This window comes from Sceloporus undulatus, chromosome 5 (assembly GCF_019175285.1).
Source record: "Sceloporus undulatus isolate JIND9_A2432 ecotype Alabama chromosome 5, SceUnd_v1.1, whole genome shotgun sequence".
Taxonomy (NCBI): Eukaryota; Metazoa; Chordata; class Lepidosauria; order Squamata; family Phrynosomatidae; genus Sceloporus; species Sceloporus undulatus.
This window is the reverse complement of record NC_056526.1, coordinates 75416169-75436004: the sequence shown is the minus strand read 5'-3', so window position 1 is coordinate 75436004 and position 19836 is coordinate 75416169. Positions and strand designations below refer to the sequence as shown.

The 19836-nt window shown below is 39.6% G+C and overlaps 1 protein-coding gene across 1 annotated transcript in view; it reads right to left on the bottom strand.

Moving 5' to 3' along the window:
* Nucleotides 1-19836, bottom strand: part of PLXNB2 (plexin B2) — a 397958-nt gene that overhangs the window by 39491 nt on the left and 338631 nt on the right. The window contains exons 19-24 of the mRNA XM_042469905.1: nt 18380-18550; nt 15650-15770; nt 12354-12566; nt 11566-11742; nt 7233-7369; nt 6110-6210 (exon numbers count right to left, since the gene is read on the bottom strand). Of these exons, the coding sequence (XP_042325839.1) occupies nt 6110-6210; nt 7233-7369; nt 11566-11742; nt 12354-12566; nt 15650-15770; nt 18380-18550 (920 nt within the window). The remainder of the gene's footprint in view (nt 1-6109; nt 6211-7232; nt 7370-11565; nt 11743-12353; nt 12567-15649; nt 15771-18379; nt 18551-19836) is intronic.

Genomic DNA, 19836 nt, shown 5'->3' with positions numbered 1-19836 from the left:
AGTGGGTTTCCATGGCCGAGCGGGGCACTCAACCCTGTTCTTTAGAGTTGTAACCCAGCAATCAAACCACTACAACATGCTGGCTCTTAAACTCTACTAGCCTTAGCTATAATGTTCTAGTTTGCTCAGTGAGTTCACCTGCACATAACTAAGACTGAGATACTCTAGTTCTATCAAGCAATAGGAACTTGGTTGGCCTGAACTCTCCAGATATCTGAAGTAGGAAGCAAAGCTGTTCTCACAATGTCATGATGGTGTTCTCATAGCATCAGAAGCTGGGAGGGCTCTGGGTAGAGGGGTACTCCCCCTCAAATGGTATTAGAGCTTTACACAGATCCAACTACTTCCTTCAGATGTCCTCACAGCTAGACACTACAGGCACAGGATTTCCCCCCGTTATGTCTAGCTCTGATAGTCCCTCAGAGCAAAACCCAGATCTAGAAGTACTTGACTTGAACCAGTCTCCTATGTCATATTCAGCATCCATTATACTGTGTTGGCATATGGTAGTTATCAAACAGCAGAAACTTATAGATGTATGTATGAACAGTATCCACCGATAGCAGCAATTGCTACAAGTAGAGCAATATGTGGAGCTACTCTAGGTATTCAGAGTGAATTTACTCCCCCTAGTGATCAACTGCCTCACTCCACCTAAAGGTAGGATTGTCATGGACTTGAACAAAAGTCCCCAGGATAATACTCAACATCCATTATAGTGCATTGGCACATAATACCTTAATATCTAATAGCATTTAATATCTGATAGCAAAAGTTTCATCTAGCTTGCTGATGTATGAAGGGGAACTGCTTCAAGTAGAGAAAGATGTGGGAACTCATCCACATCTCTGAAGCCCTTGCCATGTCACCTCCAACTACATATGGCCCAACATTTGCACCACATTCTCCCTGTTCAAAATCCTTCTGCTTTTGCATGTCCATGGAGAGATCAAACAGAGAAAATGTTGCCCTTTCTACAGCAGCCTTAAACAGGTTTGAAAAGCCAAAGGAAGAAATTGTTTATTCTTCTACATTATCCCTAGCAATGGACATGAGGCCACCCAATATCAGGGTTGAGGCCACATGTTTTATGTTTGAACCCAGCCATTAAAAATAAACTTGCTGGTCTCTGTATACCATCTCACTCCAACTGTCATTTCTGGTTCAGATGAGGCTGTGAAACAATGTTGGAATAGGGGATGGAAAAAATGAACAGACAGAAGCTGTTTCAAGTCCCCATAGAGAAAACGTGCTTTGAAAGCTTTTGCTTTGAGGGATTTAGTAACCTCCCATGTGATTATTATAGTGTGCTATAGGGCAACCTTTGAAATTGGTTTGGAAGTTACAACTTCTACAAATTCCTTGGTTGGCATTTTTTCAGGGCAAGTTACAGGAAGCATGTACTAACATCTTAACTCACTTGGGCTCACTGAAGTTTAGTTCCTATGTACAAGATGATTTAGGTTTACACAAAAGAGAACTAAAAACCAGTTACAATAACGAAAGTTTTAAAAATAAACTATTCTATTAAAAATAGCACTACATTAAAACACATTAAAATAATTTAAAACAACAATGAGAATAAAACAATGAGAACCCACACCCACCATTAAAAGACCCTTCTGCAACTACCAGTTAATTTCCAATAGCCTGCCTAAATTAAAAAAATGTCTGCTAAACTTGATGGTGCAATGACAGAAAAAGGGGACCAACTTTACTTTGTCTGGGAAGGGTTTTACAACCTGGATACAGTCACTGAGAAGGTTCTCTCACCTTCCCTGCCCAGACATGCCTTTGGCAGTGATGGAATTGAGAGAAAGCCCTTGCCTAAGGATAATCTAACTTGGTTAGGATAATCTAGATGTGATCCTTCAAACAGTCTTAACCCAATCTATATTTATGTCTCTAGCTTAGTGGAGAAAGACTATTTTTCATCCCATCCTTATAGAGGTCAGAGGGGACTTAAAAGACATGGGATCAAGCTTTAACCATAGCGACATCCCTCACTGGCAGTAATAATATCTCACTTGCAGCAAATGCTTCTTCCAAGCACATCTGTGTACTGCTTAGCCAACTGAAAATACATGGTAGATTTGTTATGATTTTATTGTGAATTGTATTAATTTTGTTGTAAAGGCCACTTCAAGTACTATGTGAATGGCATGGGATGCTGCACAGGAATATTTAAACCTAAAATGCTACTGATGTATAACTACATAACAGATTTTATTGAGAATGTGTGGGCTGGCATTCACTGAATCAGTTACTGTGCATAGTGAGGCAAATTGCACCATGGTGCTTCATCAGTGTTCATGAAACAGTAGAAAAATATTACAGACATCTCTGGATGAATAGCAGTGTTATAGAATTTGATAATCTACGGTAGAAATATACAATGTTCTGATATGAAATGAAAAAACAAGAAAAAAATCCTAGTTTTTGTAGGAAGGATCTTATAAAGCAAAGTGAGATTTTCATATGGTAGATACATATTTTTGCCACACTGGACTCAAATTTTGTTTCAAACAATTGCTTGTTTGGAGCTGTTGATTATGATGCAAAGTCTATCAAAATCCAATCTTGGAATGCTCCAAGAAATTGCCCCCTAGAACATTCCAAACTCTAGAAAGAAAATACAATGTGATAAAACAGAAGCTTGGTCATTTTCCACTTGGGGAGACTTAGCTGCTATTCCAATAATTTTGCCTTATTATTCACATTTCTTCCTTCTGTTGTTATTGGCTTGTAATATTAATGATAATAATTACAATCTATAAAGGAACAAAGATCAATACCCAACAGCAACATGACTGTTCTGTTGGCAGGCAGGAAGGAAGGTTATGCAGTTCATCAGATATCGCTAACAACACATTGGGCTAATCTAAGAGCATTAAAATTTTGACACAGGGCACAATTACTTTGTCACCTTACAAAGCCATTTGAGCTGCAGGACTCCCAGTGTCCTGACTGACTAGAACACCAAGTTAATTAATCTAATGGCCTCCTGTTTCAGGAGTTTCTATTGACTCTGTCACCGATGCTCATTCTCTTTAATCCATCAAGTTCCCTATGTTAGAGAGCTGAAGGGCTATGCAAACAGTATAGCGAAACAGCTGAGTGATCAGGGCAAAAGAAAAGAGATCAAGTACTATCAGCTGCATTTCCTAAACTCTCTTCATAAGACTTGTCAGATGTGGGGATCCAACCTAAGCAATTCAGGTTAGTACCATTTTTCTCACCCATGAAAGTCTATTAGCAAGAGATTGCTGCCAATTATGATATGGGGCTGGCAGTAATGATAAACATATGCTATTCTTCTCCTTTGTGTCTGCATTTCAGAAGCCATTTTTATTCAGCCTTTTGTGAATACCTTCTATTGCTGTTTTGAGAAAAGCCCAAAGTTCATATTTCCTGGGAAATCTAACTTGCTGAGGCTGTCTAGTATCAGTCACAGCTAAACTTTAGAAATGGGTTCACTACAAAAAGGACAAAACCCTCAACATATTTCATGATGAACTTTGTTAATTTTGTGCAAGCTCACATAATACAAGTGTGTATTAGAAAGGGTGTATGTAGAAAGCTTATGTGAAACATTGCTCATATTCATTTTCAGGCATCAGGAACATCCTAAGAAACACAAGCTCCATGCTTGAGTCATAAACCACAAAATGAGAATTAGCATTCAATGCTACTATCCAAAGTAGCAGTCTTCCACTTTTCCCTTTTTTCATTAGCAGCCACAAACAAATTACCCAATCTGGAGTTTTTAATATATTTTGTATTTTTGTGTTTAATTGTAATTTCTTGGAGACATATAACATCTAATCTTTTCTTGGAAAAATAGTGAAAAAATTTGTTACATTTGAATTTTGAATTTAACCCTCTTGTATTCTAAGATCCAATTTTTAATGCCATTTTAATTTATATTCCTCCGTTTTCTTTTTCTTCATCACTATTTTGCCTTACCAATCCTGTTTCTTCCTCACCTTCAAAGAGATGACTGAGTTAGTGTGTTTCAGTATAAAAAAGGAAAAGAAAGGGGAAGGCACCCAGCAGAATTATATACTTATTTCATTTCATTTTACAGGTATTTCATTTTAGCACGAATGTTTGTGCATTTTAGTTCACTGCTTCAGTTGTACAGATGGATTACAGTCTTCAAGACATATAGAAGTTTATCGCACAGGGGCTTAGGGAACGGTCTGAGAACGGAACGGAACGAATGTGGAATGAATGGGCGACACATTTTACTGCACGCAGAAGTCCCTCACTCGTTCCGTTCCATTTCCCATCCGTCCCAGAGGAGGCAATTTTTGAGAACTGTTCAAAACAGTTCTCAAAAATCTCCTCCTCTGGAATGGACTGGGAACGGAAGGGCAGGGAACAGAACAAATGAGGGACTTCCTTGTGTGGAGTAAAATGCGTCCCTCACTCATTCCATTCCCTTCCCGGCCCCTTTCAGACCGTTCTCCGACCATGCTGGGAACCTGTGCGATAAACTACATAGTCATAGTTACATAGCTGTAGGGGTGGCATAAGAGAATAATAGGATGCAGAAAGATTTAAATTGTAACTTGTAAATTAGTCTAAACTTCTGAACTACCTTACACCTGTCTAAATTGGGAGTAGACTTCAGAGACAAAGCCATGTTAGTTTGGAGTATCGGTATGCAAAGGGATCTGGTAGCACCTTTGAGATCAACTGTGCAAAGAAGTTGTAGTATATGCTACATCTGAGGAATGATGCATCTGAGAAAGTAGACCAACTGGCGAAACAGACCATCCTGAAGATGCCCCTGACAAGGCCGGATTGGGGCTGTGGCAATTGCACTCTGCAGCCCCAATCTGCCACAGTAACCACTCCTTTTTTGGCAGCAGAAAAGCTGGCTTAGTGGCTTCTTCCCAGCCCTGTGGTGGCTTTCCGGTGTGTTTGAGGCTTGCGTTGTATAACTGTCATGCCCCCAAGACATCCAGAAGCCAGCCCATGTGTGGGTAGCCTGGTGGCATGAAGCCAACTTCTGGGTATCTTGGGGGTGTAGATCACGTGTACGCCAGCCCCCCCCCCCCAAGCCAGCTGGAAGCCAGCTTTTTATGCTGGTCTTTAACAGGTGCAAGTCTATGAAAACTTATGTTATAATGTCTTTTGCCAAGTTAGTTTCAAAGGTGCTACAAAATGTTTTGCATGCCTTTATAAACTGTCTTCTGCATAAACTAGTTACATGTGTTCAATTTTCTGACATTTTCAAACTGCTCTTTCACCTTGTTTTGAGTTTTCGGATCTTAAGGAGAGGACTTTCTTGGTCCTATCAACATCACAATCTCATTTGATGAGGATGCATGAGAGATCCTTCTTGGTGGCTGCTCCCATGCTATGGGACTTCTTCTGATGGGATGCCATCCCACCTGCCCATTGCTCTCTTTCTACTGTTAGGAAAAGCCCCTTTTGACTTTTAACTGATTGCTATCTTTTAGTGGAGAATGCTATACTTTCATCCACGTTGTTAGTTTTAAATATTGTAAATTGTTTTAAATTACTGCATAGCTATGCACGAGTTTATATCCTGTAGATTAAAAAATAGGAAATTTCACTGTTAACAAGTACAAAATATAGTGACATAAATAGTTGTGCTCTGCTCCTTCCAGTCATTGCATGCAGGTGATTTGTATCTTTACTTCTATTTCCAATCTTGGAAACTCATTCCCTTCCTGAAAATGAAATTATATTTAGATTTTTCTATCAACTGCAGCATATGCTTCAAAAATTAACAGGTTTTTTACTCTACTGAAAATTGATTCACAGAAGAGCAGAAACCTCTTCAGGAAAAAGATGTATGTCTTTTTCCCTACAGCTAAGTTAGGCCCTGGTACTTAATATTGTCCATGTACATTTAAAACATGCTGTCATTTTCTTTATGCACATTCTTTTTATTGATGGCCTTTGGATCTAATTGCCAGAAGAGTACGCAATACGTACGTCAACATGGTATAATCAAAAATGGTTGTGCCTTCCACAAATTCTCACAAGACAGTTTAAGGACGACAGTAGCAAAGCTTGAGCACATCTTGTAATTTCTCTGGAGGGCTCACAAGAAATCAGACATCAGTCATACCTGTAAATTCCTTTTTGCACCGATCTCTGACGCTTTCCTCCAAGCCTTCAAGTTGTGATTTAATTTTTTCATATTCTCGTTCTGCTTGTTGGCTTTTCCGTCTATAAGGAATAGAAACAGAGAATATAGAAAAGTTACAGCCTGTAAAATATAAATCATTTTACAATACTACTGAGCAGAAAGTCAGAGGAATATTTGGAACCACAGTCTTTTCCCCTCTCACAATAATTAAAAGTGAAAAGCCAGAGAAAGAAAAAGAAAGTAAAAGGCCCATTATGCAGGCTAGCATAAAATTAACCTGATTATATTGATTTCATTGCATCAGGGACTGTTTAAAAATCTACACCAAAGGACTAAGTATGTCAATGTTCTTTATTCAAAAGAACACTATTGCTGCTGGATGAAGTTGCCATATAATTACTACTAGCTCTTCCTTTACTTGTTCATGATGTTGGACTAAGGGCTGTATCAGAGGTTAATTATTTTATCAATATGGTTCTTAATTCCTACATGTATGCAGCTTTCCAATAATGAGACAAGTATAAATTGCATTTTAAGTTGCACTACCTACCATAAGTAGTATTTACTGAGCACTGTCTTTCTGAATATGATTTCAAGGCCTAACCAACATGCACATATCCATATAAAAGGGAAATACACATTGTTTTCATAGACAGAATTGTATTGTGAGCATGTAGTATCTCAAGTAAGTCAGAGGGCACAGTTGTGTTAAAACACATGGAAGTAGAAAATGCATGAAGATTTCAGCAATGTGGCTCACATTCTAGGGTTATGATATCTAAACAGTTCACCCATCTTTTAAGATAAGCAGCTTCCCTTGAGGTATACTATGCTGTACCTATATCCCACTCCTCAACCTTTTCTTAGCATGTACCTCTGACTGCATGCTATATAGCTTCACAAGCAATGGGTATATCTGTGATGTTTGATAAAACAGAAGAAATATAATATTATTTTTCACAGAGAAGTGTATATGTTCCATTTTAAACAAAAGTGACAGCAAGTTTTCAGATTTTTTTTTTAATTTCTCTACAGAATCATTTTGCTTCACCATCAGTTTTTGTCTCTGGCATTTGAGTAATGTCTGAAAGCCATATCTTACCTGTAGCAATAGACTGAGATGAAGATAAAGGCCACCATAGGAATAATTACCAACGGTAAGATCAGGCCCAGTGGTGCATCACTCACTTGGGTATACTCCACTCTTCCAAGGACCCATTCTTTGAAGCCAAATTTCACCTAGATAAATCATTGCACTTCATAAAGCTATCACTCAGAATCAGACAAAATTATTTTACTTGTGAATTATGATACTTAGTTCCATGCCTTTTGGTCTACTTAAAGAAAATTAGCTTCATTTCAAACACCTACTTCATCCTAGACCTAGTGCAATCCATTCAAATTTAAAACATACAAACTGTCCCACGAGTCTCAAGTTATTCCAAGCACCAAACTTAGGTGAGGAGTGAGCAACTACAGTCTGGAAGGGAGAGGCTTCTCTAGTCTATACAAGGTAAACTCCAAAGTTTAATGCTTCAAACCTTTTTCAAATTGGTGGCAGTTCTAGTAAAATCACTAACTTTGGGCTGTTACAGACAGGCCAAAATAAAGCTGCTTCAGTCACTTTGGGAGTATGCTGTTTAAATGATACATGTGTCCTAAGGGTCCAGAAGTCACGCCAAAGCCACACTCTAGTCCTTAGGACTGAAGCATGGCTTTGGTGTGGCTTCCAGGCTCTCTGGATGCATGCATCATTTAAACAGCATACCTCCAAAGTGACCGAAGCAGCTTTATTTTGGGCTGTCTGTACGGGGCCTTTGTGACTATTTCAGCTCTTTTGGAACACATTCCTAAATTTTCAATGATTTCCCTCATTTTCATTGGTCTCAATTTACATTAAACACAACTAGGTTGTAAATTGAGACCTGCTCAGGAAAGAAAAGAAAAGGAGAAAGACAAGAAGACAACCAATTTCTTTCTGGAGAGAGTTTTCTAAGTGGACTACTACAAAGATGAATGCCCTTTCCTTAGAAAGTGGTAAGGAGTGGAACAAAGCTTCAGAGAGTACATAATGCAATGGGTAGGAAGACTTACATGATGCTTGTGATCCTTCAGATACTTGATGTATGCCTCAGCACTTGATCTGAATAGGACAACTCCCCCAGAAAGCTCACCCATTTTATAATGTGACAACAGTTACCTGAACTGATGTTGCTTGCTACATTTTTCTGTTGAGAGCCATATTTACTTATCTCTTTTTCAGGTGGCCCTGCCAAACAAAGCTGGATGGGAATTTAGAAAAGGCAGGTAGCCATGTCATCAGTAGATATCTATGCCAATGAAACCTTCCTGAGAAAGGGTTATTTGGTTGACGCCTACTTTATGCTTCTTTTGGTACTAGGCATTTTCATTCTCCCAGACATTAAGAGTTATCCTTTGTGTTTTTAAATCACAGCACTCTTTCATTTTGTTGTTTTAATTTGGTTTTAGATTTTGTAATTAATTTTATTCTTTTGTGCTGGTATTATATTGGTTTAATTACATGTTATCTTGTCTGTCTGTCTGTCTGCTTGCCTGTCTATCTATCTAGTAGTTTGCATATACTGTACACACAATATACATTTTACCTGTCTGCCTTAAAGCTTTGTACACTGCCCAGAGAACTACTGGTTGCTAGGCAGAATAAAAACAGAATAAATACAGAAATCACTACACAGATTTTAATAATCTAAATAATAGCCAGGATCCAACTGGGTACTTCTGTTGTCTCCTGGTACTTGTATCAGAAATACTATTTTCCTCCTACCTTCTCCATCACCACCTCTCATTCTAAAAGCCTACTCTGGAGGACTGGGAAACTCTCTGACTCACCTTTGCTGCTTCATCAAGGGAATCATCAGGTGAGGAAGAAACTCCTCATTTGCTGATGTTAGATATAGATATGGAAGTAGATCACTAGATCTTCAGCAGGAACAGCCAATTCATTAAAAGAAATATCATATGGAATCAAGCAGCACAATTAGATCCCAAATGTTCTTAAAAAGTACTAAATTTTGACCATGCATGATAACATTAATTTCACTGTTTTGTTTTGAACAGTGGCTTAGCTGAGATGCATGTCAAATTCACACTAAATCTGGACAAAGGCTGGATTAAGACAGTTTACTGACCTAAGTAACATCCTTAGCAATGCAAAAGATTTACCAAGATCAATAATAATAATATCAGACTCTATGCTGATCTTCTGAAGCCCATAAAACAGGTGAGTGGAAACTGTGCCCCACCTTATGTTTATGGACTGCAACTGCTATGATCCCTCAGCATTGGCTAAGATTGATGGGAGATGCAATTCCAAATCTGAAGCAGCCTTCCACTGCTCTAGAAGTCAGAACTGAGGAATGTATTCCAATATTACATAACCACTTGGGGTTGAAGGTACAGCCAGAATGGCCTTCAATATGACTGAATGCATGTCAAATGACCAAGAGAGGTCAGACCTTAGGGGTAAGAAAGCAAACCTTGGAACTACTCATTTTGTGCATGTGTGTATGTGTGCACACAAAGCTCAATAAAATAAAAATAAATGCTGCAGAGCCATCACTGTAGCAAACTACAGGTATGGTAGTCCTGAGTTGTCTTCTGTATCCAGAGACAGTACATTTGAGTAGACTACATCTGCTGCAGCCCCTACACCACCACCACCAACTGCCTCTGCTATGCAGAGGTAGCTGTTTCTTGAGTGACTGACTCTGGATTTCCAGAACTAGTCTTTGCAGGAGGATGATAATAATTATCAACATGAGCTGTGTTCTGACATAGGCAATTTTCCTAGTCAACTCTGATAATGCAGACTTGAGGTCTGGTGCAATGGGCAGGTGACTGAGCCTAAAAAAAAACCCAAAACAAAATCCCTCTCTACTGCCTTTCTTATAAATAAATAAATAAAATCTTTATTTTTATCCCGCCCTTCCAGAAAGATCAGGGCGGCTAACAAAAGTGCAACGAATGCACACAAATACAGTTAAAAACAATCAACAACAAACTACCATACAATAAAAAATAAAAGCAGGAATAAAAGCCCCGTCGCCCGTCCTCATGGCCACGGAAGAGGAGGGGAGGCCCACAGGATCTTAATCGGGGAATGCCTGCTTAAATAGGAAGGTCTTAAGATCCTTCCTAAATTGGGCCAGGGTGGTAGATGAGCGGAGCTCAGTGGGCAGCGTGTTCCAAAGGGCTGGGGCAGCTATAGAAAAAGCCCTTCTAGACGTAGAAGCATGCTTGGCCCCAGGCACCTTCAGCAATTGCTGCCCAGACGTTCTGAGGGTGCGAGGCGGATTGTATGGGGAGAGGCGGTCCTTTAGGAATCCTGGGCCCAAGCCATTTAGGGCTTTATAGGTGATAACCAACACCTTATATTGAGCTCGGAAGCGAACAGGCAGCCAGTGAAGATCTTTAAGTACAGGTGTTATATGGCTGGTCCTGGACGCACCAGTGACCAGCCGGGCTGCCATATTCTGTACCACTTGAAGCTTCCGAGTTTGGTATAAGGGTTGCCCCATGTAGAGTGCATTGCAGAAATCCAATCTCGAAGTTATCAGAGCATGTACCACAGTTTCTAGGTCCCTCCGGTCCAGATATGGGCGCAGCTGGCGAATCAGCCGAAGCTGGTAACAGGTGCTCTTGACCGTCGCGTTCACCTGAGCAGTCAGATGAAGCGAAGAATCAAGAAGCACTCCCAGACTGCGCACAGAGTCCTTCGCAGGGAGCGTGACCCCGTTTAGGACAGGTGGAACCACAGCCATTCCTGGACCGGGGGAACCTATCACTAGTACCTCCGTTTTCTCTGGATTCAGCTTGAGTCGGTTTTTCCTCATCCAGTCCATTACTGACCCCAGACAGGCCTCGAGAGGAGAGACACCATCCCCGGTCACTGCATCAGTCGGAGACATAGAGAAAATAATCTGGGTGTCATCAGCGTACTGATAACCCCGCGCCCCATGTCTCCGGATGATCTCTCCCAGCGGTTTCATGTAAATGTTAAATAGCAAGGAGCTGTGTGCAGGTGTACATGCAAGTGCTTTTTTTGTTTGGCAGACAAAGTCACACAGCTACACACTCCAGCATATATTAAAGATTTAAACAAGAATTAAAACAAAGTGTGTCCCTCAAGTGTGTCCAACTGGAAAGTGCCCGCCCCCACAAGCTTGGCTGCAATTGCATTATTTGTCTATATTTTGTAAGACGTGGAGTAGCAAGTGGCAGAATGGTTCTTCTGCAAATGCTCTGGGGAAGCACAAATTATGTTGTTCAGGGGGCTCTTTATTAGTGTCACTTAAAAACAAGATACCCTCAGTGCTACACTCTGTGTGTGTGTGTGTGTGTGTGTGTGTGTGTTTATATATATATTGTTGAAAACATAGATGAATGTGACTTACAATGAATTCTGGCAGGTTATTAACTGTATCTCTCTTCTGTCTTCGTTTGGGTGGGGGCTGCTCTTCAGGTGGTTCACAGTATAAATCCTTCTCAGTCAGGGTTGTTATGTTGCAGGGTTCCTCCCCCACAAATGCACGAGCCTCATCCATTGTCATAGCTTTGTTCAGATTACTACCCTAAAAAGAAAAATGGAACACAAAGCCATTTTAGTTATTGGCTTATTTTGAGGTGTGGGGAAGGGAGGATACACGTTGTATGATTAATACATTAATCTTTTGTATAGTTTCATCTGAAAACAGAGCTTGGGTTGAAAGTTACAAAGAAAAGATAATACTCTTAAGGAAGGTAATACACTGAAGTGATCTACAATCTTTTTTATGCAAACTGTAAAGAACAAAGATATGATTGGCCTGGATTTACAGCATGCAATACCCTACCATTACCTATTGCAACAGGAGATGTGAAAGCATTCAAAGGATGTTAAAGAACTGAGCTAAACTCCAGAAATCAGTGGCAGATAAAAAAAGGATGCCACTGATTGCAAACAAATTACAGGAATTTCTAAGGATCCCTACAAGGCAGCAAAAATCAATGCATTTCTTCCCCTCTTGTCCTCACTTCGTACTAGTATTTGAAACACTAAACAGATTCAACAATCTAACCACATTCATCAGTTTAGGTTCAGAAACAGAAATTAAAATATCAATAAGGGGAAGCAAAATATCATTTTTTTTAAAAAAAGAAGTCTATGTGTGGGCAAGGGGAATAATTTTCCGGACACACTTACCTTTGCATGAATAAGTTTATTGACCTCCTTTTTGATACCATCAGTGAAGTTTTCAAAGGTTGGATCAGCAACATATTGGAAGTCCCTTTCCACCTCATGACCATCCATTTTAATAAGTATAGTAATTCTATAGTTTTCTGGATCCTCCAGTACTGGTGGAGTTAAGAAGACTATTGCAGTGTCATTGATTTTTGATATAGTTTTTCCTTCAAACTAAAAAAATAAAGTAAAATGGGAGTATTCAACATTAGTACTTAAAATTGTAACTTTCGTTTATCACCAAATAAGGCAAACCCAATATGTAAATGGTTAATTTCTCTCTCTCTCTCTCTTGCACACACACACACGAGAAAGCAAATATTTCTGCTGCTAAAACATGTGAAATGTACTTGTAGAATTTCAAATAATCTAGTGTTGCTTAGAGTAAAAACCAACCAATTAATCTTATGGTTCTGTTAAACTGATTTTAAGCTGACAAGTCTTATTTTGTATACCTGTAATAAAAAGTTATGAATTTTTAAAATTACTTTTACATTACAATAGTAAAACAAGATGAAGCAAGATAGAAGCAACTTTCTGCTTACCTCTCTGCATGACATCATAATATTTCTGTTCTCTCACCAGAGAGAGATAGCTGTAAAACCATGTTGTTTGCCAAACTTTTTCCCCCAGAAAGAGAAAAGGCACTCAGGAATAGAACAGAAACTTCAAGGGTATGTGGAGCAGAAAACAGAAAGCCACTTCTATGCCATTGCCTCTCATCTTACTTTTGTAATGTGATAAGTCTCACAGTAAATATCTCTGCTAGAGAAATTAACAGGCCTTGCAGATTGCCCCTAAGTGGCAGCCTGCAGCTGCCTCGCACACCACGGCCCTGATCTGGCCTTTCCAGGGAGCAAAAAGGAGCCGCATAAAGCAGCTCCTTTTTGAGCCCTGGGAAGGGCATGATAGCCACGCCGCCATAGCTTTAAGGTGCTCCTTTGGGGCTGTGTTGTGTACACGCAGCACTAGAGGAGCACTGTGATGCCGTCCGCCATGTGGAGTGACATGTGGCATCATGCCGCCATGGAGGTAAAGTCGGAGCATGCGTCATATGGATGCCACGCCCCAACTCTGCCCCCAGGCTGGACTTAATAGTGGGTCTGCACAGCCCCCAAGTCACACCCCAAAATCAAGTTACAATACTAAATTTTGTTGTTGTTAACTGCCCTCAAGTTGATCATACCCATGGCGACCCTGTGGATGAGACATCTCCAAGATCCCCTGTCCTCCCTACTCTGCTTAGTTCCTGTACATTCATATCCTTAATAGAGTCCATCCAGCTAGCATCTGGCCTTCTCTTTCTAATTCCCTCCACCTTTCCTTATTGTTTTTTCTAGTGAGTCATGCCTTCTCATGATGTATCTGAAGTGTGGCAGCCTATATTTTGTCATCTTGGCTTCCAGAGAAATGTCTGGCTTGATCAGCTCTAGGACCCATTTGTTTGTCTTTTTGGCCATCCATGGGATCCTTAGCACTCTTCTCCAGCACCAAATGCACTGATTTCCTTCCCATCTTGTTTCTTAACTGTTCATCTCTCACATCCATAGGGAATACAGTGCCTTGTATGGTTCTATCTTTTGTGCTCAGTCAACAACTACAACAACAGATTTTATTATGGTCGTGGGCCAGTATAAAAATAATATAAACATTATATAGATACATAAGGAAATAATGTACAATTATTAAAACAAATCAGAAACAGAAACAAGGAAATCGGAACTGGTCTCTGCCAACTAACATCAGTTGTTACCAATCATCTGCGAGCATGTTTTACATATAATGTAACAAAATTCTGCTATCTTAAGTATAACATAGTTTTTTGTGGGGTTTTGTGGGGCTATGTAGCCATGTTCTAGAAGAGTTTTTTCCTGACGTTTCGCCAGCATCTATGGCTGGCATCTTCAGAGAATGCTTGCCTAGAAAGGACTTGGGTATATATATTGTGTGACCTGGAAAGGCAGGAGTGATTTGCATGTGTATTGTTTTGTTGCTAAGGTCAGGCCTCAGGGTAGGAGGGTCTGCAAAAGAGGATTAGTGTCTGCTTGGCTCATTGCATGATGATTCAGTCTGATTTTGTATTGTATCTTTTGATATTTTTTGCCACATCTCTTCTTAGTATGAAAGCCACCCCATTTCTTCTTGTCTTTTCATGCCCCGAGTAGAATACTGTACTTCATAGTTCTCTGAATCAAAGTGGCCCATTCCTGTCCATTTTAACTCAGTCACCCCCAGTACTCCTATGTTCATGCATTCCATTTCCATTTTTTATCATGTCTAGCTTCCCTTGGCTCATACAGTTCACCCTTCCCTTATGTGGAGGATCCATTCCGGACCCCCCCCTCCCAGGCATAAGGGGAATTTTGCGCATGGTTAAGCCCCATTTAAATGAATGGGGCTTGTGCATGCAGCGGCGCGTGCATTATTATCCTTTCCAGGGCATGCTTGCCCGTCTTCCAGCATGGCTGTGTATAGCGCGGGCACACTGTATTTCACACATTCCATGTCCCTATTTTATGTGCTGCTTCGGATTGCATTTGTCTTTCTGAGCATGCCTATTACTTGTCTCACCATCTTTATTTCTTCCTATTAGTGCTCTGATCCTGTCTGTGTCTCACTTGGTGTCTCATCACGGGGTCTTCTAGGTAAGGGGGATACACAAAGAGGGCTACTCCCCTTCTCTGTGCGCAATGCTAAAGTGATAGCTATGGTATCACCGCTACTCTCTCACTTTAGAGACACCCACCACTACTGCCGCTGCCCAGTAGCTGTTCTCCTCCCTATATCATGCCTCCACTGTTGTTTGTTAGCTTCCCTAACCTTTCCCTCTTGTCTCTATTGTCCTTGTTGTCCTGGAGGGTCTAGCACTCCTTCAGGGGCTGGGGAGACTGACGCCCCCCCCCCCCAGCTTACTCCTTTGTCTTTTCTGTCCTTGTCTTGGAGGGTCCTTCTTCAGGGACCCTACTAAATGCCAAATGTTATTAAAAGTCTTTGCAAAAGGACTTTGGATATGACTGGAAACTGAGGTAATTGCACACATTTCTGGGTGTCTGGGATTTCCAACATTTAAACATGCATGATAATATTTTGTGATAACATTTCATAAATTTAGACATTTTTTATAGAAGCATAAGCATTGCAAAATATTTTCTGAAGTTCTGGCTATTTAACCCATTTTATTTCAGGGGTCTTTGGATTAGCACTTGTTTAGGCATTGCGTAAATTACATTTCTTTGGAAAGAAATACAAATGTTTACCTTTTGCAGCTCTTCTATCTCTCTCTTCCTTCTTTTAGAAGATGTCTTAAATACAACTTCCACAAAGAAATTCTGAATTATATCAAAACCAGCTCCAACTACAGTAATATTACGTCCACCACTGAAATACAAACAAGCAAACAGCACCGTGATGTCTACTTCTGTTTATGTTCAATCTTTACATTACAGTTCTGTATCACATCCTTTTGTTAGAAGACAGAGAGCTGGAAGAGACAGGCAGGAAAAAGTGGCTCAATCCTGCTCTTCCCAAAAGCAGGTCAAAAGCACACTGCCTGAATGGCCCACTCCCAATGTGGGCTGAATACACAGGGCCAGACTTCACGGCATGGCATCATGCCACACCAATGTGAAATTTTTTTTGTTGCTTCCCCACCATATATGTGTACCATCGCACAAACACACCACCTGTGACCTCCAAGTACTTCCCATATCCGTCCAGATGCCATCCTATTGGATGGCTATCCCTTTGATTGGCCACACATTCACATGTGTGATGCTCGCTGGTGCATTGGTGTACAAATGATACATTGGCAAAGCACAATTATGGAGGCCCCCCATAAATGCCCCCTTCACCCCCCCTTCACACCTGTTGGACTATATGGTTTATGTATATTGTGATTACATCCATTGGAGTGGTTGCACTTTCATTTCCTTGCTTTGCTGCAGTTCCAGACTTATGTTGGCACACGAAGATGCATATTTTCCACCTTGAGTCAGACTATCCTGGCTCTTTTTTGCTCCAGTTTTCAGTCTCAGAGCGTGGTTTCAATCAAGTTTCCAGCCACTTTAAAGGCATGCGTCATCTAAACGCCCCACCTTCAAAGTGGCTGAAAACCACTTTATATTGCCCATCTGTTTCACCCCGAAGAGAATATTAAATGCACATTAAAGACACAAACAATATTACTAAATTTTAGCCTCCTCTGCTGCAAAAAAGGATGTTTAAAAATATCATTTTCCTCCAGTTCTGATACCTGCCCCCCCCCCCCCCGTTTTTAGCAACATTCCCTTGCTTATTAAAGTATATTCGGCCATTTATGCTCTTTTGAAAATCCCTTCAGACCAAATGGAAGTAGACTAATGTGGAAGTCCTCAGAATTGTGATATATGAGCTATGATTAGCCTGCATGACAAAAGTGTTTGCTCTTCTTTCTTGTGACAGATAATTATGCAGTGCACACACCAAAGAGACAGACCATTAGAGAGTCCTTTCACTTTGTGTAGACTGCCATAACATTTTTTTTTGTTAGCTTCTAATGTCAATATACATTGGGGTAGGCAGCTCTTAAAAAAAGTGGTAGATAGATTTCTTCAATGAATCAATAAATCAGCATGCTGCATGGCTTGTTTTTTGTTCCACTTTTCTTAGTGTAATTTTTTCTTAAAAATAAAGATATATATATATATATATATATATACACACACACACACACACACACACACACACATACACATACATACATCAATAAGCCATGTTGCTACAAATTAATGGAGTTCAACTAATTATGGACCACAGACACTCCACCTCATCCTGCGTGCTCCTCCTGACAACAGTTAAACCCACTGTGCTATGGCACATAGGTTGAACTGCTTAATTTACTCAGTTGTGGTGAAGTTATACAACTTCATTAAAAAGTTGTACATTTACAGATGAAAAACAGCTTGGTGCATGTAACTGCTTTAATATTTAAGAATCGGTGAGATTTCAGGCAGACTGTTGTATAGACCACTTGCTTTTTCTTTCCCCACAAGTATTACTATGAGCTTGTTAAGTATTTTACTAAGTCTGTAGAACAGACTTTCTTATGCACAAGGAACATTACCAGCAGTTCCAACAAACATATACAAGTTGTCCCCAAATTTGCTGTTAAGGCCGTGACTTTGATAAGACAGCACACACAATTTAGGAAGAGGTCAGAAATCTTTAATATTGGGATGAACCGACATAGTGGTAGAAATAACAAGCCAATACCTTCTGCCACTCAGATGAATCTTGCAATTCATATGATCATTCACTGATGGCTTGCGTTTTTAAAAATATGTTCAAGACAACTGAATGTTTCTAATCTTATAAAATCAAATTCTGAGGGCAATGCAAAAATTTCATGCAAAGCCATAGATGTCTAGTATAGCACACATTTCACAAAATCTAGTCTCTGGCATTTCCAGGTAGGAATGGGAAGACTCCTATCTGAAATCCCGAGGAACCACTACCAAACAGTTCAGACCAGGGATGCTGAACATATGGCCATCTAGATGCCCACATGTTTAGCAAATGGCCACTTCAACTACTGTACCTATACCATTCTTCACCAAGAGCTATTATGTCTAGAAGTATCTGACTAGAAATATTGTGTCAATAAATGGACCAATGGTCTGGTTCAGTTTAATGCAGCTTCTTATGTGAAGAGTGAAAAGTTTATTTTTGATAAAATCAAATCCAGTTTGTAGATTAGTTACTTCATTCTTTCATATATAAAAGAAATTAGTCATATTAACATCTTATATATTTGACACTTTATTCTTAAGTGGATGAATAAAACTCTGCTTTACTTGAAGGTAATGACTTCCATTTTAGAAGTAAGATACAATTATGTTTCATTTATTGTGATTGCTCAAGCTCATAGTAGTAGTCATCTAATAGCTACTATGCTACTATTTGAATTTATTAAAGCTGAACACATCTTTGTAACAGAAACATTTTATTACCTGCGAATGCTGGCTTCAGGGGTGATCTTTGTAACTGTAGGGTTTTCAGTGTAAGTAAACCTTTCATTTGTTATGGTTTTCTGTGTACCTCCATGCCATACTATTACAGAAACAGGTCCTTCTTTGTTATTCGGACCAGTAACACAAACTATTTCTTGCCCAAATTTGATGCTAAGTAAAAAAATAAATAAATAAAAGGGGAGAAAGCAAAAATGATGTTATAAATATAAGCAACAAAACTATATTATTGTGTAAAAGATGTGTAGCTTCCTTTTTCTGCTTGGTTCAAGACATATCAACATCACTTGACCTGATGGCTAGATAAACATTAAGATAAAGTTAAATGGGATTACATTTATTGGCTTATCAGGGCTACAGAAAAGAAAGAGGGAATTAGGATAATTTGGACCTTTGACACATTTACCAGCATTCAGTACTGGCTGAAGACACAAGCCAAGCATAAAAAGGAGAGGGAGAACAAGCATTTAAATGGAAGGAATGGCCATGGATGTATGCTTTTCAGTTTATGACCCAGATATATCACCATTTTAGGCACTGTCTAAGTACTGACAGGTAGGCAGTGCAACACTGTCTTTATTCACTTTCAGGTAGTCATTATTGGAGTACCATGGAGGTTCTAACTTTTAAACCTGCTTGCCTTCCAGATCTTATAACAAGTGGGCTGTGGATTCTGTTATCAGAAACAGTCAGCAACACTGGAAAATCTCTGGCCACAGGACAAGTGAGCGTGTTCCAATTCAGTTCTGCTCTGTTTATATTCCTATACCTTTGACTGAGGACTACCCTCAATTTAGGTGCCTAACACAAAGTTTAATGAAAGCTTTCCTATTTTAAAATGATTTGGTGGTCCATCTATTAGTTCAAAATAAGTGGAATACATTGCATATATAGTATTGCTTTCTTTCTTGTTCCATCTTAACTGGTTATACTTTCAATAGTCAAAGCAAACATAAGAAGCATCCTACAGTAAAGCCCTGTTTAAGACATCAGTATAACATAACAGATTTGACATTTGCAGATATCACTCTATGCTGCTTCTATTATCATTTTCATTTTTTCTCTTGTAACATTTACAGTGGAGGCTGTCTGAGCAGACTAAAGCCAAAGCACATTATATCATCCATGGGGATTCAGCCAAAAAAAGTCTTTCTAAAGTGAGTAAGACCCATCTGTAACAGATTCTCCCCTTGTCTGCTGAAAATACCCCTTGAGCCATAATGCTCAAAGCCAATCATCCCATGATGAAATTCCGCCCCCACTGAACCGATAGAGTCTGGCAGAATAAAAATCAATATTTCTTGGCTATTGTGATTTACCTCATTAGTTAGGGACCATCATGTTTAAGATTCACTCCATAACACCAGAGGCCTAAATCCAATTGTTAGTCTGAAGTGAAGTACACCCAATGGACTCTAAATCAAGACTTGGTAAATCAA